Source organism: Pteropus alecto, unplaced genomic scaffold, assembly GCF_000325575.1.
Source record: "Pteropus alecto unplaced genomic scaffold, ASM32557v1 scaffold61, whole genome shotgun sequence".
In the NCBI taxonomy this organism is placed as follows: Eukaryota; Metazoa; Chordata; class Mammalia; order Chiroptera; family Pteropodidae; genus Pteropus; species Pteropus alecto.
In genome coordinates, this window is record NW_006434835.1 from 19,951,207 (window position 1) to 19,975,278 (window position 24,072).

At 37.3% G+C, this 24,072-nt stretch overlaps 1 protein-coding gene across 1 annotated transcript in view; it reads right to left on the minus strand.

The window, feature by feature from the left end:
• NLRC4 (NLR family CARD domain containing 4) overlaps positions 1 to 24,072 on the minus strand; it is a 41,667-nt gene that overhangs the window by 6,443 nt on the left and 11,152 nt on the right. The window contains exons 2-9 of the mRNA XM_006910369.3: positions 17,678 to 17,754; positions 17,099 to 17,218; positions 14,625 to 14,885; positions 11,802 to 13,787; positions 7,144 to 7,236; positions 5,168 to 5,338; positions 3,033 to 3,125; positions 2,309 to 2,476 (exon numbers count right to left, since the gene is read on the minus strand). Of these exons, the coding sequence (XP_006910431.1) occupies positions 2,309 to 2,476; positions 3,033 to 3,125; positions 5,168 to 5,338; positions 7,144 to 7,236; positions 11,802 to 13,787; positions 14,625 to 14,885; position 17,099 (2,773 nt within the window). The 5' untranslated portion in view covers positions 17,100 to 17,218; positions 17,678 to 17,754. The remainder of the gene's footprint in view (positions 1 to 2,308; positions 2,477 to 3,032; positions 3,126 to 5,167; positions 5,339 to 7,143; positions 7,237 to 11,801; positions 13,788 to 14,624; positions 14,886 to 17,098; positions 17,219 to 17,677; positions 17,755 to 24,072) is intronic.

Below are 24,072 nucleotides of genomic sequence, written 5' to 3' on the forward strand. Positions count from 1 at the left end.
CAAGGAGATATTTACGTTAGGTCTTAAAGTGTTTAAAGCAGAAGGTGAAGGACATTCCAAAGGGTGTGTATATGTACAAAGGCATTTTCAGGGAACAGCAAGAGATCCGTGAGGATGGAAACTCATGGAAGTGGGGAGGTGTGGCTGACAATGAAGGTGGAGAGGAAGGCGAATTGAGGCTCCATTGTGAAGGGTCTCACACATCGAAAGTGAGTAGGTTGTACTTTATTTTGCATACTGAGAAAGATTTTTTTTTTTTTTTTTTTTTAGTGACGATAACTGGTGTCTGGTTCCTCTTGAAGCCTACAGAAGATAATGATCACAGTACTATTTATTGAGCACGTACAATGAGTCAGTGTTGAACTTCTTTATATGCATTAGCTCAATATTGATTGGTACAATAACCGCTAATGTGGTAGGTATTATACTTATCGTCATTTGACAAATTAGCAGAGGCTCAGAGACTTTCAGTTGCCGTAGGTTATACATCTATCAAGTGGAAGGGGTGGACAGGTCTGTCTGGCTCCAAAACCAATGCACCTAACCATTTCGTAAAGATGGAGCCTCTAGAAGGTCCAGCAGACAGCAGCAGTCTTGTCACCCGGCTAGAGGCCAAAGGCAGAGAACATCCAGCTCTCGCTCTTCAGCTTATGCCTCAAGCCCAAGCAGACTGCCTTTTTATACCTCTTATAACCCTTATACCTCTGTACCCCTAATAAAACCTTTTATTAGGGATATAATGATAATTCCACAAATTCTTTTTTTAAATTACTTGGAGAATAAATTAGTTACTACTATTGAATGGTTCATTTGGTCCTTTTTTTTTTTTTATTTTCAGTTTAGGGTACATCCTTACAACTAAATTTCCAAGAGTCAACTGCCTTCTGTTATGTTTATTTTTTCTCATGGAGGCTCAAGGCACTAGGCAATTAAAGTAAAATGGCAAATTACTACCTAGCTCTGTTCCTATTTCATTAAACACACTATCTCCTTCTCTGGTATCAATGGCCAGCCTCAGAGGTAGACAAATTAGGCAACTACCCACCTAAAGATTTCAAAGATGCTAAAAGGTCTCTACCTCAAAATGCTTCCCCTACATGTAATTCCAATTCTGTACACTCCCCAATGGCCTCCTTGAAAAGACACATCCTTTCCAACTCGCTTAATGTATGAGGTTACTTGAAAGGTATTATTTATTAGCTAACTAATTAGTCGGTCACAAAAGCCACATGCCTCCAAGATCACCCAGAATAGAGGAGTGGCCTGAAAGAATGATCCCCAAGGTACTATTATTTAATGGGTAGTGGACATGGAAGTGGAGTTAGGAATTAAGGGAAAGAAAGATCCAGAACTTGTAGCACCATTAGGGAAGACAAAACCCTTGTGCAGCCTAGTAAAGACTTAGAGACATACACATCTCTAAGAAAGAAGATTTTAAGAAGAGCAGGTGGGGAGTTAGTGTTTAATAGGTACAGAGTTTTAGTCAGAAAAGATGAAAAAGATGACGATGGGTGGTGACGGTGGTTGCACAAGAATGTGAATGTACTTAATGCCACAGGGAGGAGCTGCCCTAGAAGCAGGTCTACCACCTCCCCCACACCCGCCACCGCAGCCCCCGCTGACCTCTGGACTGGACCTCATGACAGAGCCTCAGCCAGAAACATCCAGCGTAGCCACTCCCAAATTCCTGACCCACGGAAACTGTGAGATACTGCTCATGGTTGTGGTTGTTAAGCCACAAGTTTTGGGGTAATCCGTTACACGGGAATTGATAACTAATACAGAGGACCTTTCATCAACTGCCTGAGGCTGTTGGTGTCTTCAGTCATTTATATCTCTCTATTTATTCCTGGGATTACATCCCAGCTACTTATATACTGTGATCCCATTTACATAAAGTTGCACTTATAAGCCTTTATATTTTTTGAATATCCAACAGGTGACTTAAAAATATTTCCCAAGATTAGAAGAGCATTGTTGAATTTCAGACACTTAAAGCTAGGAAGAGCGATTCCTAATATAATACTCCTTGCCAGATAATGTGAATATTTTCCTTTAATACTGTGTGTCCTGAGTGTAGGCCAGTGTTCAAATCATTTTTCTCCTTAACATAGGTGAACTCTCTTTAAATATATTTGTATAAAAAAAAGAGGAAGCAAAAAAATAAAGGCATGAATGAAAGAGAGAGAGAAGGAGGGGGAAAGAGAGAAAGAAAAGAAAGAGAAGGGAGGAAGGAAGGAAAAGCGAAAAGAAAGTCAATGTGAGGGCTTCGTTAGGACCTACTTCTCTTAGCTCTGTGTGTACTTACCTAGAATTCTAATTTCTGCATCTGTGAGTCGCCAGTTTTTCAGCCCAAGTTTGACGAGTTGTGGGACCCCCTCCAATTGCTCCAATAGCCTGATCAGGCTGACTCGTGCATCACTCCACCAGGGCATCATCAGCACAGTTAGCTGTTCCAGGAAGTGTAGCCTATCAACTTGAAAATCCAGAGACCAGTTCAGAAACTGGATCCATCTCAAAATTGATGAAGGATAAAGGGATGTAGGAGAAGGAGAGGTCTTTCTCTCTGCAATATACTCAATGTGCAATGAGATTTGACTTGTTTTTTGGTTAAAATTTTTATGGAAAGTATTCAAGAATATATAAACATGCAGTATAGCATAATGAAACTATGTATACTAATAAGCCACCTTTTAACAACCCTCAAATCATGGACAGTCTTGCTTCATCTTTTTCAAATTCCTTCGCTTCTGTATTATTTTGAACCAAATCTCAGACAGCAAGTATCAGTTTTTTAAAACATAATCACAATATCATTATCATACCTTAAAAATCTTATTACTAACTGCTTAAGCAGAATTGTCTTAAACATCACTTACTCTCAGACACTAGCACCCTAGAAGGAAGCAAATAGGTGGGAGCCTCAGGTGCAATAAGCATGTAAAAACTGGTAACTCAAAAAGCACGGGGATGTATTCCTTTAGAACAGTTTAAGAAAGGTGCATCTAATACGGCTACATTGTTATTCTTACTTAGTTCATGTAGAGCTTCATTGCCATCCTTTTCCAGGTGATTTTCAGATAAATCAAGAATACTCAGTTTGGCCAAATTATGAAGATTCTGAGCTGGAAAAAAAAAATCCAAAGTAAAGAGTTAGGGAACTATATATGCATTTAAAAATATCCTTGTAATAATTCTGAGCCCTTATCTTCTTTGTCGATAGTATACAGATCATATTTGATTTTATTAATTTAATTATTCCCAAAGGTATCTGGATAGACTTAACCCCCAACTCCTATGACTATGACCAAATGGACAGATATTTCCCGGTCCTAAGTTCTGACTAATATACTTCAGCTCACATAAAGCCTAAAGCAGCAAGGAATATAGTTGTTAGGTCACTGTAGGAAAGTGACTCCATTTCTCTAAGCCTCAATGACTTCATCTTTAGAATGATGAAGTTGAACTAGAAAACTGTGAAGTTGTCTCCAATTCTTAAATGCCCTTATCATGCAGGAGAAACAAAGGAACAAAACACAGATGAGATGAGCTGTTGTTTGTGTACCTCCATTTAGATGATTTTGTTAATGTCATAGTTGTGGTGTTAATAATAAAACTTAGTGTGATAAAGACATTAATCGTAAAACGCCATCACTCTAGCTAAGAACTACTTGGTTCTCTCTTTCACTACAGATACAGATATGCCCCTCTCTTCCAAAGTTCGGTTACACCCCTTTGCTTTTAAAAGACCTACATTAGTATCTGTTTTTGCTAACTGAAAGAAATCCGAAGAGGATTTTCCACGTTTACAAAAAAGGCGAAAAGCCACAATAGTGTTCGACGTTTTTTTTTCAGGGAGCCTTATAGAGGCAGCTCAAGAGGTCCTGCCACGCTCCTTGCTGGGAACTATAAGCCCCCTCTCAGCATGAAGCCGCCAGAGCCTTGAACTGTGTCTGTGAACATCTGTGCTTCATCTCCATTTATTTTGTGCATCTGTTAGCAAGTGTGTCCTAAGGTATCTGAAACGCCTAAGAGAGGTTTTCATTTGGGTCTGGAAGTGCTTAAAATTTTTTCCATAAAAATTAATGGTAATTGCTCCTTCGCTTTATGCCTTTTCAGCTCATGAAAATTTTCATAGAAATGCTCTACTTTCTGATGAGGGAAAAACCTGTATTTATCATGATTGCTTAATCTAGTTGAAGTTTTTCCTATTAAGGCTGATTAGGAAAATCGCATTTAAAAAAATTAGTCAAGTTTTCCATGACAATATACTCTTGTTATAATATTAGCTATTATTATTTTTAATCAATCATATGAACCCTTTTCTTAGAGTAAAGTATCTTCCAGGGTTTGGTGCTTTAAAATAAAAAAACCTATGGAACTCTTAAAAAGGGTATTTTCAGTTCTGAACCTGTCTCTCCCTAGTGGCAAGTAGAAAAGCAAAAGTGTGTACTCGTCATTCTCATGCTCCCAGTGCTTGTCTAGCCTTTCCTCATCATGGGTTTCTCTAGTTTGGGTTTATGTTAGCATATAAGCAATCTTAGTAATCCTTACAGACTCATAGCAGTTTTATATTCTGTTTTTAAAGGTGTTAAAACATTTTTCTCCCCAAAATCTAAATTTAAAAAACATCTGAATTGAACATATCCATTTATCCAGTAATATGCAAAGGTTTTTCCATACTTGGTATGCACACCCTTTGGGAACTCAACAGACTCAGTTCTTATATAAATGCACATTAACTCCATCTTAACAGGGCAGTAGGTAAGAACTGGAAGCTCAGAGAACATTTAAGGAACTCCTTCTCTCTCTGCTTCTCAATCATTTATTTATCCATTCATCCAAATATTTATTAAGCAGTTATTATGCAACAGGACATGTGCCAAGTCTCAAGCACCTACTTCTTTTCTTCTTCTTTGCCTTCTCTTAAAATTACGACATCTTTAATTATTCTGAAATTGTCTATTATCCATCTATAACACATTTTCATTTCAATCATGGAGGAAAATCATTAAAAATAGACTAGATATTACCTAGAAGACTTTATTCTCTTCTCCAATTTCTCTAAAAATTAAATTTCCGCTTGAGAGACCTAGCATGCATTACTATAAAAGTACCACCTGTTCTCTTACATTATTCTTATTCAGTTAATGCAGGCCATAGTTACCTAGGGTTTTGACAGCATTTGCTGACAGGCAGCAGGAGACTAATTGGATTTCTTCAAGGTCACAGGGTTCGGCTGACAGAGATTTTACTATGTAATCCATTCCCTCCCCAATATCAGACAAGTGGATCAACCGAAGTAGACACATATTCTTCAGGTTTGCCAGACCTTTAGCTAAAAAAAAGATGGAAATGAAATGCATTAGGATACCAAGATTTAATCATAGATTAATGGGCTGAAAAGGCAAAAAAAAAAATCTCACAGAGATCTTGCCATGTTCTTTCTGTACAGACATTGAATTATAAAAAGCCAGAGAGTAGTTTTTCTTTCAGCTCTCACTTTCCAGTCTCCTAGACCATATAAAGATCTCTTATGTGGAGGTCATTCTTTTAGTAGCATGAGAAAAGCTATAATAAATATATAGTATTTTAATGGGTATCAATGAGTTACCTTTATCATAACTTTTTTTTTTTTTACCTTTACCATAACTTTTTTCATAGAAAAAGTCTTCTGAATGAGCACACTCTCTTTAATTCCCTCAAAAATCTTAGAAGGGGTGGAGGCTGAATTCAGAGGGGCAGCCTGGGGATTTTAGTTCCTAGGTGTGTTTCTAGCGTCCCTCATTCTTAGGTGTAAAGTTGATGTGGAGTGTAGGATTGATTAGGCATAGCCTTGTGTCATTAAAATATTTCTTGATGGTACTCTGACCTAGAGGAAAGAAATATGCTCTTTTAATAATGCCTACTTTGCAAAGCTTTGGGAAGGTTGCAGATGATGTGTGCAATGTATTTAGTATGGTGCATAGTAAGTGAATATTGATTGTTGTCTTGGGAGTACACATAGTGATTTGTAGCGGTTGTCAACATGAGCTTTGCAGTCAGTTTGATTACTGGATCCTGTACTTAATAATTGTGTAAATTTGGGCAAGTTATTCAACATTTTAGTTGTGGTTTTAGGGATAATTATACCAGTGTGCTAGGACTATTGTAAGGATTCAATGAGAAGTATGTAAAAGTGCCTAGTATAATGTCTAACCTATTACACAGTATCTCTTTAATAAATAGTAAATTTAGACTAGTTTATTCAAGTCCAGACTTCGATTCCATAAGAGTAGAACCAGTTTGTCTCAGATAGGTGTTCTTGAATCCTTTCTACCAATTGGTGAGAACTTGGGCAAGTCAATAAACTGTTCTAGGTTCCAGTGGCAGTAAAATGAGGGAGTCAGACTAGTCTCCTTCGAGCTCTGACGTTCTATATAACTCATAGGCATGAAATATATGTTTCCTGAACACTGAATTAATTTGATTATTCTCATGTAGGCTATATAATGAAAAAAAAGTCAGCCATGTTTTAATTATAGGACAGGTTCGATTTTAGGTAAGAAAAGGAAAAAGAACAAGGCCGAAGAGCATTTACTTGAGGGCTCAAACAGGGGCAAAAAGAGAGCAAATAAAATAAAATACGAAATAAATTAAATAATTAAATTAAATTCAAGAACCTCCCTGTGCCCTCCTGAAAAAGGGCAAGGACATTGGGGAAAAATAGCTTCAACAGGAATCCTCCCTGAACTGGAAGGCAAATAACATATTCTATTTCTGTTTCTCAGGTTTTCTCAATCGACATTCATTCTTGTGTTCCATTCCATTTATGAAATTTTATTTAATTATAAAAGCACAATATAAATGTTTTACATTGTTTCTATGCTTTAAATGTGAGCTGAGTGAATCAGGCAGAGAGATAAAACATCATGGCGTCTGTCCTCAAAAGTGTTACAATATAGTGGTGGACAGTTTACATTAAATGATGCTCAAGGATTGAAAAGGAAATGTAGAAAACTGTCTAGGAAAACCAATATAGTCACAAATACATAAAGACATCCTTGCCTTGTACAAATACAGCCAGTGTCAATGAGTCTTGAGTTAACTCTTCTTATTATAAAAGTTTTTTAATTAAAAAATTAGAGAAAACAAAAATCTGACCTAGTTTTATAGCATCTTCTTCATTCATCTTAATGTCCTCCAGTATAAGCTTTGTAAGGTTCTTCAAATTACCCAAGCTGTCAGTCAGACCACCTGCCAAGAAAAAAGTAATTGGACTGTGTTCAGCTGTTATTTACAAAATTTTCATTACCAATTAAAAGAGTTTAGTTCTTACCATGGGCAAGAAATGTCACCATGGAATTGACACAAAAATGTATGTTTTGGTCAGGGATGGGTATCTTTCTTAGCTAAAAACATGTTCTCCAAATATAATAGAATCGGACTAGAAAACAATAACAGAAAGATACTAGGGAAATCTCTAAAGACTTGGAAGTTAAACAACACACTTCTAAATAAGCATGGATCAAATAGGAAGTTGCACAGAAAATTAGTCAAGATTTTAAAAAATACAGAAATAAAAAAATCAAAATCTACAACTTACACCCTACTTAAGGGAGGTTTATAATATTGAATACTTATATTAGAAATGGGGAAAGTTCTCAAATAATAACCTAAGCTTACTAAAGAAATGAGAGAAAGGAGAACAGAATAAACCCAATGCTAGAAGAAGGAAGAAAATAATTAAAGATCAGGGCAGAAATCAATTAAAATTGTAAACAGATTATTAATAGAAAAATATCAGTTTAAAAAAGTTGTTTGAAAAGATCAGTTTGAAAAGATCAATATAATTGATAAATTTTAGGAAGTCTGACAAAGAAAAAAAAGAGGAAAAACAAATTACTAATACCAGAAATTAAAGAGAGGATATTGTTACAAAGACTTAAAAGTTAAAAGGATAGAGGATAATATGCACAAATCTGCACACATAAATTTGACAACATAGATAAAAATTGCCCAATTTTTTGAAAACCACAAACTACTAAAACTTACCTAACATGACATAGGTAATCTGAATAGTCCCATATAACTATTAAGGAAATTGAATTTGTAGTTTATAACTTTCAAAAAAAGAAACCTGCAGGCACAGATCATTTAACTTACAATTCTACCAAATATCTAAAGAAGAAATAACACAGATTGTATAAATCACTTCCAGAAAATAGCAGTAGAGGGAACAGTTTCCAACACATTTTATGAAGCTACTGTTAACCAATATGAAACCCAGACCAATAGAATAAAGCAAAAAAAAATTCAGACCAATATCACTCATGAACATAGAAGTAAAAATCTTCAACAAAATATTACCAAGGAATTCATTCATATATAAAGGCTTCATACAGAGAATAGAGGGCTGTTTCAACATTTGGAAATCAATCCATGTAATTCAGTATACTAACAGTTGTACTCAATGGTGAAAGTCCGAATGCTTTCTCTCTAAGATCAGGAACAAGGCAGGATGTTTATTTTCATCTCCTGATTCAACATTGTACTGTAAGTCATAATTAGTGCAGTAAGGTAAGAAAATGAAATAAAAGAATGCAAAATGGAAGGAAGAAACAAAACTGTTCTTTTCGGAGGCGACAATTGTCTACAATAAAAATTTCAAGGAATCTACCAAAAAAAAAAAAACGCCTCAACTCCTAGAAGTAATAATTGAATTTAGCAAAGGTGCAGAATACTAGATCAACACACAAAAACCAATTGTATTTCCATCTAATAGCGATTAAATAATTGGCAACCAAATTTTTAAAAATATTTTAAAAAATATTTACAATAGCTCCAAAAGAATGAAAACATTAGATATAAATCTAATGAAACATAAACAGGATCAACATGATGAAAACTACAAAATGACTATAAAAGAAATAAATGATGACACTAAATAAATGGAAAAAACTCATACAAATGGACTGTAAGATTCAACATAATAAAGATGTCAATTCTTCCTAAATTGGTCTATAAATGTAATTTTCACCAAAATCCCAGGAAGAGTTTTTGATGGTATAAACCATGTGATTCTAAAATTTATATGGAAAGGCAAAGGAACTAGAATATAAAAAATAATTTCGAAAAAGAATAAAGTTGAGAAATAACACTACCCAATTTTATGATTTACTATAAAGCTACAGTTACTAAGACAATGTGGTATTGGCAAGGGATAGACAAGAATATTGGCAAATGATAGGTCAGTAGGAGAAAAGAGTCCAGAAACACATCCACGCAATTATAGCCAAATGATTTTGGACAAAAATACAAAGCAATTCAAACATAAAATAGCCATTTCAATAAATAGAATAACAAGATATCCATATGCAAGAAAAATGAACCTTATGTAAACTTTACACCTTATATAAATGTCAACTTGAAATGGATCATAGATCTAAATGTAAAAATAAAACTTTAAAAAGTAAAGACAGGAGAAAATTTTCATGATCTAGGGTTAGGCAAAATATTTCTAGACATCACACCAAAAGCATGTTCATAAAAGAAAAAAATGGACTGCAACAAAATTTAACATTTTTGTTCTATGAAAGACACTGTTAAGAGATTGAAAATACTAGCTGCGGATTGGGAGAAAATATTTTCAAATCGGTTGTGATTTGAATAACAAAGGACTTGTATCCAGAATATAAAGAACACTCAAAACTCAACATTAAAGAAACAAATAACCCCACTAAAAGATGGGTAAAAACTTGAACAGACACTTCACAAACAGGATAGATAGATGACAAGCTAGCACATGAAAATTTTCCATTTTTATCAGCTGACTATGATAAGATAACACTACACACAGAATTCCAGTTGCTGCACATCCTTGCCAGCACTTAATATTGACTGTTTTATTCTTTACTGTAGAGTGACAAAAATAGAAAAATACAGAGTGCTAGTGAGAATGCAGAGCAACTAAAACTCTCATATATTGCTATTGGAAATATCAAATGGTCCAAACTATAAAATTGTTTAGAAGTTTCTCTAAAAGCAAAACAAGCAATTGTCATGTGGTTCAGTAATACCAATCTTAGGTATTTACCCAGGTGAATGGAAAACTTATTTTCATACAAAAACCTGCTCAAAACTGTTCATAGTAGCTCTACTCATAATTGCTCACACTGGAAATAACCTACGTGTCTTTCAATGGTGACTAGATAAATTGTGGTACATCCACACAGTGGAAAACTATTCAGGAATAAGAAGGGATGAATGAGCTAGGAGGATTCTGAAGAGAACTGAAGAGCAAAATTAGAAAGGAACCGTAGGTATAAATGACAGAGAACTGGGTTTTAGCCATAAGAAAAAATAAGCACTGATTATAAACTCAAATGTCAAAAAGGGCCAAGAAGATAATGTTATTATAAGTGAAACAGGTGGGCTCTTTGCCTAACTGGGGTTTTTGTGTCTTGTCCAAAGAGCACAGGAGCAAATCATGAGGCTCTAATAAATTGTTACCAAGTGAGAATGTGGACCCTTCATTGCCAAATCTACAATTTTCAAGAGATATAAGAAACCTGTATTTTGACATGATATCTCCCAATTTCAAAATGCTGGTCACTCCTTCAAGGAGAAGAGTTATGGCTAGGAGTGGGGAAGGGAAGGAGATTTTTCATTGTAGATTGTTTTATAATATGGACCATGTGCATTTATTATTCAAAAGATAAATTTTAAAAATTAAGAGCAAAATATTAGCAAACATTAAAAAGAAAATTCTAAACCCTATGTAGACCAAATTCAGCATATAGGCGACCACTTTGCAAGATCTTTACAAAAAGCCCTCCAGAGGAGATAGTGACCTTCCTGACGCAGAACGGAGTCTAATAAAGTCTGGATGACTCTCCAGAATCTTAGAGAAGGGATTCCTGCATTGTGTACGAGGTTGCAAAGATTATCTGTACAAAAGATTCTAGATTCTTAAGTTACAGAAAATTTCCTCTGCAGGTGACAAGTGAGGCAGAGAACAACGGGAAATCGTTTGTGAATGAGAACTAATCCTAGATTACAATTAGGTTTAGCAAGGCTCCTGCCAGCCTTAGCTTCATGCCACTCAGTAGCCCCTGCTCCCAGCGACAGTTCTGATTTACAGGGAGAGCAGACACTCATCTTTGGTGTGATTTTGAATTTGGAGAAAACTTTTACTCCAAAAGATGGCCCCCGCCTGTGTGTGTCTGAAGTCTGAAATGTTTTCATGTTAGACAAAATCCGTTCCCAAAATCTCTTCTCAAAATGAACAATACTAGGGGTACAGATGGGGCTGGGTTTGCTCTGCAATTTCCTAGACAAGAATCTAGTAGCACAATTAGCCACTAGTTCCTGCAAGTGATTAATTTAAAGACTGGATTTCCTCCCAGACTAAAAGTGGGAAGGGGTGTCACTGACAGGGAAGCAGTGGGTGCTGGATGGAGATGGAAATGCTGAGAAAGGTCAGAGTTCGCTGAAGATAAGCTTAACCACTATGTCTATGTACACACACACACACACACACACACACACACACACACATATGCAAACACACTTTACTGTATAAACTATATAGCTATTCAATCAAACTCTGGCTTCAGCTCTGGAAATCCTCCCTAGGGCCTCCCAATCTGCCAGCCTTCCCCCAACATGGGCCTCTCTCCCCAGCCGTTGTACCTCGCTTCTAAATCCTGACACCTGATAGAAACTATTAGAAAATTTAAAGCAAAACTATTTGATATCTAATATTTCCATGGTACTTAACCAGGTTCTGTTATAACTTCAACTGCTGATGTTTACAATACCTGGCTGCCGTTGAGTCTGTAGGTTGTGGATGCTCAAAGTTTCCAGGTTTTTCACGGATGTGATGTGCTGCTCATCTTCTATGGTGAGGGGACTGGCTTCCACTTTGAGGGAATAGATGTTACTACAGGCACTGAGGACCAAACTGAGGCTTCCGGCCACGCCAGCACATCTCTTAATGGACAACCTGAGGCTTGTAGCAGAGCTGAATATCTTTCCCAGATATTTGATATCTTTCTTATTCAACTTGCTGAAATCTCGGAGTGTGACCTCCAGAGTCTTGAATTCCTGTTTCCAGTTGAAGAACAGAGACACGGCCCTGCTGGGAATGTAGGTTCCTGAGCGCTCTTCTGTGCTCATGTCCTCTGTGGTCTTGTCTTGCAAAGCCGTAGCTGCCCCATAGAAGTCCAGTTTAATGAAGTCCAGAGCACTTGCACAGTTAGGCAAGTGCTCAAAGAAGTCAAATAAGTAATCGGGGATGTTCTCTGAATTGATATATAAGCTTTTACCACGAAAGAAATCTTCAAATTCTTCACTCAGGGCTGATTTAGATATACTTTCCTGGAATAAATTGATGCCACACTCTGTAAAGGCATTCATGTTGATGGCTTTCAGAATTTCTTGCATAGTGCTGCTTTTTACATTTTGCATAGATTCTTGCCTCCAGAGAGGCCTCTTGGTGATGGAAAGCCCGAGGAGGCTGCCGTGTTCGTACACTGCTGCAAGGTGTTTCAAAACAGCCCTGGTGGCTTCGGCAGATGATCCACATGTGTACAGGAGCAGGTTGCTATACTTAGATGTAATGTCTGAAATGGAAACCATCTTCTGCAAGTAACCGTTCCCCTTGGTCACCTCCTCTGGCTCTCGAGACATCAATAAACTGCTGAGTCTGCGTCCTGCTATATACTCCTGGAATGAATTATGAAAGAATTTATACTTTGGCTTGAACCGTTGAGCTGTGTATTTGCAAAGGAGTCCAGTTGTCAGTAGGACATCCTCGTTCACACTGGATACGTCCTCCTGTTCAAAATCAAACCTGTGGGAGAACACGCCCTCCAGAGCGAGGTCTCCACAGTGGTCCAGGCTCCGAGTGACGTCATTTGTAGCCACTCTTTTACGTTTGTGCTTATTTTTATGTATCAGTAACTCATAGAAAGTAGAGAACAGCGTTGTTTGTGTGTGCAAGTGGAACTCACTCTCCCCCATCTGGATTGCACAAGTGATGACCACAAAAAGAGGGGTCTTCATCAGATTCCTCAAGGACGTGGATTTCTGAATTTGGAGGACCAAGCCTACAGCAAGCTCCCTTATCAGCACTTCCCGGATGAGAGCCTGGGCACTGTCTTCCGTCATATCCCCCACCTCAACAATCAGGGCACCAAACTGCCTGATGTACCTCAGGCACTCAGTAGTGGTGGTAACGATGACCATGTTCTTGAAGCGGTGGTTTTCCTTTATCAAGGCTTCAATTTCTGGGCAATTCTGGGCCTTGAATTCATTGTAGCCATCTAGGAGAAAAAGAACCCTCTGCCGTAGCTTCTGCAGCATGGCCATGAAAGTCTGCTTCCTGATCGTGTCGGGTATATCCAGCAGTTGATCATGCAGGGTTTCAAAGAGTCCACCCTGGGCCCTGCTCAGACGGAGAAAGAAGACCAGTTTGAACTTGGTCAGAGCCCTGCATGTTCCTGTGGCCCAGAGCATGGCAATGCGCTGTAACAGAGTAGACTTCCCTTTGCCCGATTCCCCTTCAATGATGCAGGGGCTCTGAAGAGTGTCCATCAGACCACTCAGAGTCAGCTGCTCCACACGGTGATGGTGTTTGTCCTTCCTCCATAGAACAGGTTCTGTAAAGGTGCTTTTCAAATTAAAAATAATGTCAATATCTTCACCCAGGGGATAGAAGTTCAGAAAAGTTGGGGTATCATATAAATACTTTAAATTCTGAGCCAAATCATCTAAGTCTCCTTCCGACATCTGATGGAAAAGACCTGTTAGAGAAGAGGTAAGATTAAAGAGGACCCAATTCTGTGTCACCTCAGAACCTAGAGTTCAGGAGGTTGAATGTAGAGTGATGCTGAGAATCTTCCACTGGTGATTTTAATTTTCTTCCCCAGTTCTGAGCTGGCACAAGGGTTCCAAATATTTACTTCTGCTTTTCTCTATTACCTTTCACCCTTCTTTCCCTTTTGCTTTCTGTTTCCTCTTTCCCACCACCATATCTTGTAGCAGCTGATTGGGAATGGGTGGAGCCTGTGTTTAGGTTAAGGAAAGTGCATGAAAACACTTTCTCATGGGGAGATAGCTGAGAATGATAGTTAGGGGTAACTTTCAGCAGATGAAGCCTTACCCTTGATTAAAATCTATCGTGAAATAACTTACCAGTTTAAAGAAATAAAAACTAAATTACTATTTCATGAAAAAGCTGAATCATGCTCCATTAGTCAATCGGGCTCTCTGTACCATGGTGCTTAGATCATAGAGTAGGTTGTCACCTGGGCCGTCAGCCCACCGATGGTCCTCATCAGACTAAAGAATATTAAGAACCACTAGTGCATAGATTTCTTAAGCTCCTTCATTTTCCAGTTCTATTTTGAAGTGAGACTATACTAAATTTATTTCTTGACCCTGGAGTTACTTACTGGCTTCACCATCAAGTGATCTAATTAGGAGTTTTTTCTGAGAGTGCCTGAGCTTTTCCTTAGCATGACCAAAGCCCGCCACACAGTGATAGGAAGGAGGAGAGCAAAGGCTCTGCCATGGGGATTATAGATCTTCATCATGGTTTAGTCTGTTTGTGCAACAGACATAAGCAAATCGATACTTACTTTGTCCATTCAAGTCCTGAAACAGAGGATAGTTCCACTTTTCAAGGGATTTAAGAAAAAGGTTACAGGCTTCTGAACCCTTCTTCAAAATCATATCAACGATCCCTCTCGCAGCGTCCTGCTCCACTTTCTTGCAGCAAATGATGTTTACTTCTTCAAAATTCAGAACATTCCATACAAATAGCTCATCCACAACTTGCTTTATAACAGTCATTCCCATCCTTTGAATGAGGACTTGACGATTCTCCTTTATGAAATTCACTGAGGAGATGGGGAAAGTATACATATTTATTTGTTTATATGAAACATGCATACGAGCATCATTTTGCCAGAGCATAAGGGTCATACATTTTTTTTTTTTTTAATTTGGACCCATCTGGAGTTATAGAGATGCCAAATACTTGAATTCTAGGCCCTAAAGAAAAGCTCTGCAAAATCCCTCATACCTAACCCCAGAGTCCTTGGTGAGCATGATGATTTTTCTTTGGTATTGAAATAAGGTGAGCAATCTTATCGCTCAATATAAGAGGGTCCCCAGTGAGGTCATAGTGGCCTTTAGAGTAATGAGATGAGAATCTATCACCTGCCGTCATCTGTGTAACCTTGTCAAGTTGCTAAACCTCTTTGAGCCTATTTCATTGCTGTGCTACTAAATGTTGAACACACTGGCTCTCTGGGTGTAAAGCCCTCATTTATAGCACTTACCAATCTCTATGTTATAAATATTCCCACCACGGTTGAGTTCAAGCTAATAACATTTGCCAACTGGCTAACAAAAAATCATGAAAATTCAACTATCAGTTCTCACAAAACAGTAAGAACTAGCTCCAGGATACCACTGGTTCCTTATCTGTACAACAGGGTTGAGAATAGTATTTAACTTAGGAAGTTGTTATGAGAATCCATGTATAGTATCCCATACAAAGTAATAGCTCGATTCATGTTAGCTACTTTTTTTAGCCATTATTCTGCTTTCACCACTCAGAGGAGCAGCACGTTTTATCTCCCATAGAATTTGGTCTTTTCTGAAGAGTATCACTGCAAAACACTTGTCTGTATCCAGTGGAAACCCTCTAACCTTCTGTAGTCCCTGGAGAAGCTATGTCATTTCCGTGTCTGGCTGTCCAAGCTCTAACTCCCAAACACAGACCACACTGTACCCAAGCAGTCTATGACAGCTTGGTGAAATGTCTGCCTGGTTTTTCACTCTCAGAAACTGTCTGTGCTAGTTTTCTTCCTGAGCTAGGCTGCCCTGGTTTTCAAATCTTTCTTGTCTCATCCAAGTGGGTGTGCTCCTCTCAAAGGCCCTGAGTTATCTCTGGTCTAAAAGGCAGCATCAGTCACTCAGACCCCCAGCATCTCACTCCAGCTAGCCTTTCTCTGTCACAAATCTCCATCGCTAACCTCAGCCGGAATGTTACCACATCCCTGTCTACATGTCCTGTCGGTGTGTCTCATCGCTCTTCCTCCGGGGTCTTATCTGTTTTCTTGGCTTCTACATCCTCCCCATAGAGATGACCTCTGAGTCTGGATCTAGTCACGATCTCCATTTTACAGCTGAAGAAATGTCACCTCAGAAAGGCCTAGAGACCACTGCAATGTAACAAGACCAGCCTTTTGAGACGACATTTCTTCAGCACTAAAATTAAGACACTGGTACTTTTTCTATTTAAAAGACTCATGAAAAGGATTGAATAAAGTCATATAAATCTCGTATATAAAAATGTCTTAAAATTTGAAAAACGCACTCCTGTAACTGTGAAATGTTCTTATTATTAATCATGGTGTGCAGACTACTTTTTTTATCAAGTAGTTAGGTGAAAATAATGCTTCTTATTCATTCATTCACTCATTCATTCATTCACTCAGTATCCATTCTTATTAGGATAACTTTTTGTCTAGACCACTGCAGAGTACAGTAGAATTTTCTGAGATGAAGAACATGTTCTATATTTGTGCTGTCCGATAAAGTAGACATTAGCCACATGTGGCTATTGAGCACTTGAAATGTGCTTGTGTGACTGTGCAACTGAATTTTAAATTTTATTAATTTCTATTTCTTTAAATTCACATTTAAATAGACACATGTGGCTAGTGGTCACTACATTGGATAGCATAGGTCTACATCCAGTAATTAAGGTGAGAAGAGTTATATTTGGTTACCACTTGGATCTACACCATGTTTCTTCACTATGATCTTGACAGATAAGCTCTCTGCTGCCTGGCTGGGAGGATATGGCTCAATATGTAATGGCAGGGGACCTATACATTAAAGTATACCTGGTCAGTCTTTGTGTAAGACCTGTTCTATCTATGGTTAACTGAATTCTCAGAACCACAGAAGAATATTTACTGGGAATTCCACATATAACTGGTCGGGGGAAAGCATGAATTGATTTTCTAGTCAATATCATCTCATCAATATTTGGTAATACACTATATAACCAGGCAGATTTTATTACTAGTATACTTACTTGTTCTGAATAAAAAGCTTTCCACTCTTCTGTATCTTAGTAGGCAATATTATTTCCAAATGGAGAAGTCAAAGATGATCCCAATATTGTTCTCTTCTTTCTATAAAACTGCTCCTCATTCTGCAGAATTACCAAACAGAACCAGATGCTATCAGACAGCAACCACTGTCACTTTTGTACTTTCTTTTTTTTCTCACACCAAATAAGGACACAATATACATAATGTTCAATATCTACTTTTTTTCATTTATTATACTTTTGAGAACTTTCTGTATCATTTAAGTATTAAAGATTCCTTTTTGAAATCAACCTCAGTGAGGTATAATTTACAAGCACTAAAATGCAAGGAGCTTTGGCAAATGTACAGACACGAATCAATAATACTGCAATTAAGATTTACAATATTTCCATCATTGCAGAAAGGTCCCTTGTGCCCCTTTACAGTCCATCCCTCCTATTCCTCACGAAAGCAACCACTGATCTGATTTCTTTAACTATAAATTAGTTTGGCCTGTTGTGGAAGTTGATATAAGTGGAAAAATACAATATGTACTCTTGTGTCTGGCTCATTTTACTTACCATTATGTTTCTGAGATTTGCCTTGTTGTTTGCATGTATTCATGGTTCAGTCCTTTTTATGGCTGAGCAGTATTCCACTGTGTGAACAAATCAGTTTACTTATCAGTTCTCTTATTGATAGACATTTAGTTTGTTTCCAGTTTGGGGCTATTATGAATAAATCTGCTATGAGTATCCATGTACAGTAACTTCATGGACATATGTTTTAATTTCTCTTGGGTAAATACTTACAAGTGGAATCTCTAGGTATGTGATAAGTCAATTTTATTGAAGGTGCCAAACTGTTTTTTCAAAGAGGTTGTACCATTTACAGATCCACCAGCATGTAAAACCAACAGTTCCAGCTGTTCTAAATCCTCACTCGCATTTGGCATCATCTGTCTTTTTAATTTTAGCCATTCCAATAAGGAGGTAGTACTATCTCATTGTGTAGTTTTATTTTAAACTTTCTTGATAGTTAATGGTGTCAGGCATCTTTTCATGTAGTTTATTGCCTACTCATAAATCTTTTGTGCAGTGTCTATACAAATCTTTTGTCCATTTTACAAATTGGGTTTTCTTTTTATTATAAACTTTTAAGAGTTCTTCATAGATTCTGGGTTCAAGTGTTTTGTTTTGTTTTTTTTTTTGCCAGATATATGTATTATGAATATTTTCTCCTAATCTGTGGTTGTCTCCTCCTTGATTCATGCTATTTGTGTCCTATCTACAAAACCATTGTTATCCTGAGCCACAAAGACTTTCACCTAAGTTTCTTCTTCAGGTTTTATACTTTAAGATTTTACATTTAGCTCATTGATCCTTTTTGAGATGATTTTTATTAATGATGTGAGATAAGGAGGTTCGTTTTTTTCCTTTAGGGATATCCAGTTTTTCCAGCATGATTGCTTTAAAGAATATTCTTTACACATTGAGTCTGTGTCTGTTTCTGAACTCTATTCTGTTCCATAGATTTATATGTCTGTCCTTATGCCGATATCATACTATCTTGATTAGTGTATCCTTATATTAAGTCCTGAAATCAAGAGATATAAATCCTTCAGTTTTGTTCTTTTTCAGAATTATTTGCATTTTCATACAAATTTTAAAATTAATTTATTGATTTCTATTTTTAAAAGAAGCCTTCTTAACTTCTGGTTTTTGTTCTGACATGTAAGGAAGTCAGTATTCCACCATAATTTATATAAAAAACTTATTAAACTGGAAATCAACAACTCTTTTTAGATCTATCAGAGAATTGAAGTTACAGGGTAACTGCAGCCCCAAAATTTGAGACAGTCAGGTGGATACAGAGAATCACAACTTACTGGAGCAGAAACCCACAAGGAGCAGAAACTCATGAAGAGAAACCTCTGAGCAACCAGTAGGGGAGTAGGAGGTCCTAAACTGTAATTGAAGAATTGCTAGAGGCTCAGTGTGGACAAGTCTGAGAGTTAAAACTCCAAGAGGGCCTCCGTGCTTTTGTGGGTTTTACCACTAGGAACCCTATCTGAATATCATCATGAAGATTAGAGAAAAGTCCCCTTGTGCTGCCACCAAGGGGAGTGGAATATAGCCAGAGCATTCTATTCTCCTTAACAACGCCTGCCTTCAAGAGAATTTATTTTACCAGAGCCTCACCTATTGAAATATTATCAGAGCCCAACCGACCGGGGAGAGAAATATCCAGTGCCAACCTCCTCTAGCTTTACATGTGGGGCAATAGTTTGTTTTATTTATTTTACTACAGGGACATTTAAAAGTCACTACCATCAATTCCAAAGAAACAAAAGCATGCAAAATATTTCAAGTTCTGGAATATAATGTGAAACAGAATATTTATGAATTTCTTCTAAACACATTCCTACATTTAAGACTTTTAATAACTATTTTTTATCTGTTGCCTCATGTGAAAGAAACTTTTTGAAATTAAAATTTTTAAAAAGTGTTTTTCATTCAACTATGAGCAAAGATATACTGACAATTCTGGCAATACTGTCTATTGAACACAGATATGCAAAACAATCAATTTGCTAAAGTCATTGACAAAGCTGCAAAAGGTAAGGCTTGAAAAGAGATTTTACTGTCTATTACTGTGTCAGACCATTATGTAGGTATACATTTTTTCCTTTTTTTGCATAGCAATATTTACTCTAGTTTGACTATGCTCAACATCGCTTATCACTAGGGAAATGCAAATCAAGCCCACAAGAATATCACCTGAACCCAACAGAATGGCTGCTATTAAAAACAAAAACAAAAACAGAGTATTACAAGGGTTGGCGAGGATGTGGAGAAGTTGGAATTCTTATGCACCGTTGGTAAGATTGTAAAATGGCATAGCTGTTATGGAAAACAGTATGGAGGTTCTTTAAAAAATCAAATATAGAATTACCATATGATCCAGCAATTCCACTTCTGGGTATATATCTAAAAAATTGAAAGCAAAATCTTGAAGAGATGTTTGTACACCCATGTTCATAGCAGCATTATTCACGAGAGCCAAGAGGCAGAAGCAACCTAAATGTTAATCGACAGATGAATGGATAAACAAAATGTGATAGATAGATATATATATATATGATATTATTCAGCCTTAATAAAGAAGGCAATCCTGTCACAAACTACAATATAGATGAACATAAAGGCATTATGCTAAGTGAAATAAGATAGTCACACAAGGGCTAATGCTGTATGTCTCTACATAGGTGAAATATCTAGAATAGTCAAATTCATAGAAATAGAAAGTAGAATGGTAGTTGTCAGGAGCTTTGGGGAGGGAAAAATAAGTTGTTGTTTCACGGATAAAGAGTTTCAATTTTGCAAGCAGCAAAAGTTCTGGAGATTCATTGTACAACAATGTGAATATACATAACACCACTGAACTATACACTTAAATGGTGAAAGTGACAAATTTTATGCTGTGCATTTTACCACAATTAAAAAATTTTTTAATTGTTTCTATCTGGGTTTCTTTTCTGGTCATTATTTTTGTTAATTTTGTTATACGGTTATTATTGAAAATAACATTATATAAAGGAGGGGGGCTGTTTAAAATGATTTGTTTAAATGTCAAATATACTTGGTATACCCAGCCAAGATACAAATAGTCATGCTCTTAAGGCCAATTTTTCGTCACTGGAAAAATAAATAAGATCAAAATGGAACTTCACGTTGGACACTAATGGATGTGGCACCAAAAGACTGGGCCATGGTGCATCTGTGAGAGGAGCCAGAGAATCTGAGACTTTCAGAGAGGAAAGAAACAAGAAAAGCTATCAAAGGAAGAAAGAGAGAGTGTCTTCTAGGGCAGTTTTTCAAACTGGTAATGATATCAACTTAAGTGAGTTACAATTAGTATATTTTTAACGATGAAATAGAATTAAAACTACCAGAATGCATTGTATATTTTTCATGAAAGTTTTGTTTCAATTATTCGTATATCTTGGCACTGGGTAGGGATGTAAGATGTATCTCTTATTGTGAGTTGAAGTCAATAAAAATTTGAAGGTCAGAGTTCTAGGGTAAACCCATGGAGGGATATTTAATTCTGCCTAGAAGAAATGATTTCTGAGTTGTTCTTGAAAGGAATCAAAGTACACCAGGCAGTGAAGGGGAAAAGTTATTTCTAGGCAGAGGAAGTAGCGTAGGGAAGGAGCCACAAGGAAATCAGCCTGAATACCAGGATTGGGGCAGCACCTGTGTGACAAAGGGCCTAATTTGATGTCAGGATTGAGTTAAATTTCAGCTCTACCACTGACAAGTGGGAGTATTCTAGACTGGTACATAGAGGACTCAGTAAATAGCAGCTGCTATAGTTTTTTTCCCCTGCTTTTCTATACCCCCTAGAAGGGGTGTGTCTGAGAGGAATTAGACCCGCCACTGACTGGGTCAGAATTTAAGTGAGAACATAGAAAAGAGGAAGAAGATAGAGGAAGGAGCCAAGAAGTTCCTTATAATCACTTGTAAACAGAATAAACTAGTCCCAGAATTGGCCACGCAGTCACTTTGTCTGCCAAAGTTATCAATTAAAATTGCTACATGAATCATCAGGCAGGATGCTCGGCCAATTCTGAAGACGCTAAAAATTCATGTTCAGTTTGGATATTGGTGGTATTCTTCCTACCCACGGAGAAAAAGTCTATGACTAAAACAGGGAACCAAGTCAGAGGGAACCAAATTATTCATTTTTCTCAAGAATAAAATCAACCTATAGTCTGAAGCTCAGCTCATCTGCTCTCAGTTACCCACTGGCATGAAGGACAGGGTTGTGACCAGTTTGCTCCCCTGGATCGTGGCTGTGGCCATGAACACATCTCCCATCTTAGGCAAGCAGCCAATGAATAATTGAATTGCATGGAACTCCTTTTCCTACATTTGGAAAATAATATTTAGTACTACAGTATAATTCTAAAAATGGATATTTTCTTCGAAATGGTTACATGAGCTCCCTAGAAAACCTAAAGTCTCTCAGGCTCCATACCTCTATGGATTAATTCCTGCAACCTAGGGATAAAATGAGGGAAAAGTCCTATAACGGGAGCAAAGAGGCAGCACACGGAGTGAAAAGTGTGTGTGAGTTTTGGCATCACAATCTTGAATTCAAATCCTCACTCCATAGTTTATTAGATAGGTACTCTTCCCTTACTGAATTTGGCTTCCTTTCTCTGAAACACCGAAATGAATAACACCTACCTTCCAGAACTGTTGTGAAGATTAAACAGGAAAGTGGTTGGGACAGAGATGATTGGTGGGTTCTAACTGTCTTCGTTTCTAGTAAAAAGGCTTAGACTAAATGTTCTTTAATCTCCAACAGACTCCAGAAATCTCAAATATTATTGTTAATGTTTGTGTCGTGGGCAGAACTGTGGTCTCCCAAATCCATATGTCGAAGTCCTAACCCCTTCATGACATGACTGTATTTAGAGACAGGGCCTTTAAAGAGATAATCAGGTTAAAACGAGGATGTGAAGGTGGGCCCTAATCCACTCTAACTGGTGTCCTCAACAAGACAATGAGATCTGTACACACAGAGACTCCAGAGATGCCAGTTAAGGGGAGACATGTAAGGATCCAGTAAGAAGTAAGACATCTGCACATCTGCAAGCCAAGGAGAGCAGCCTCGGCACAAACCAAACCTGTGGACACTTTGATCTTGGACTTTTAGCCTGCAGAACTGTGAGAAAATAACTTTCTGTTGGTTAAGCCACCAGTCTGTGGCATTTGCTTTGAAAGCCTGAGTAGACTAATACAGTATTACAGAAGTGTGCTGAACTGTTAAGAGAACAATGACAAGAGACTGGTTCCATCCTAGACAATTAGCTGCCTGACCTGAAGCATGTCAGTTAACCTCTCTTCACTACATTTTCCATTCCTCTAAACAGGGGTAGAAGGATTGATTGAGATAAAGTATGTAAAGATCCTATCAACAACAGGCGTTCTGTAAATGCTGGGTTCTTTCCATTCTCTTTCCAGATACCAGGTTTCTCACCAGCAATTCAGGGGAGTGGATGCACTGAGTGGTCCCCTCAGGTCTTTTCAGGTTACCTTCTGCAATTCTAACAACGGTTTTAGGAACTAAAGTAGCTTTCCTTCCTATAAACCCAAAAAGTATTTTCAAAGTCTTTTCTCTCATTTTGTTTCACAGTAAAAAAAAATGCACCCCTCTGACTTAATGTATATTTAAATATCAATCCCAAGGAACCTAATGAAACCCCCCAGGCCAGACAAACCACCCCGAAAAGTTTCCCTGCAAGCAAATCCAGCCAGACACGTAAAATCACAGCCTTCAGTTAAAGCTTTTATGTCTTTCAGACACAGGCTTTAAATGAATGTAAACCCAAATTTTAATATTGGTTCCAAAACCCACTTAAAACCCCATTCTCTCTCTCCATAGTACCTGGCTGAACAATACAGTTGTCCTCTTCTTGGTGGATCAAAAGACACTTTTAAAATAAAGTTTCTTTTTATTTGTTTTCTGTTTCACAGTGAGGCCTGGTGTCATGTAGATCTGAGGTCTTCCTGTTCTATGGCCACAGGATATAAGGGAAGTGCAAACAATGACACGTTCCTTTTTTTTTTTCAAAACATAGTAAGAATGGTTTGGACACAAGTTTACCTATTCAGAAAGGAAAGATGAGTATAAGTAGAGTAGCCAGAGAAAGAAGTAAAACTTGAGACTTAAAGATGCACGAGCTAGAAGTTTATATTAGGAAAGGAATTACTCATATGTTTCTGATTTGTTCTCATCATATGAATTCTATTGCTGTTGGTGTATTTATTCTATAGCTTAAAATGAAGCAAAGTGTTTTGGACATTTAATTTGTATTAATTTTTATGATTAACTGAGAGAGAGGGAGAAAGGGAGAGAGAGAGAGAGAGAGAGAGAGAGAGAGAGGGAGGGAGGGAGGGAGGGA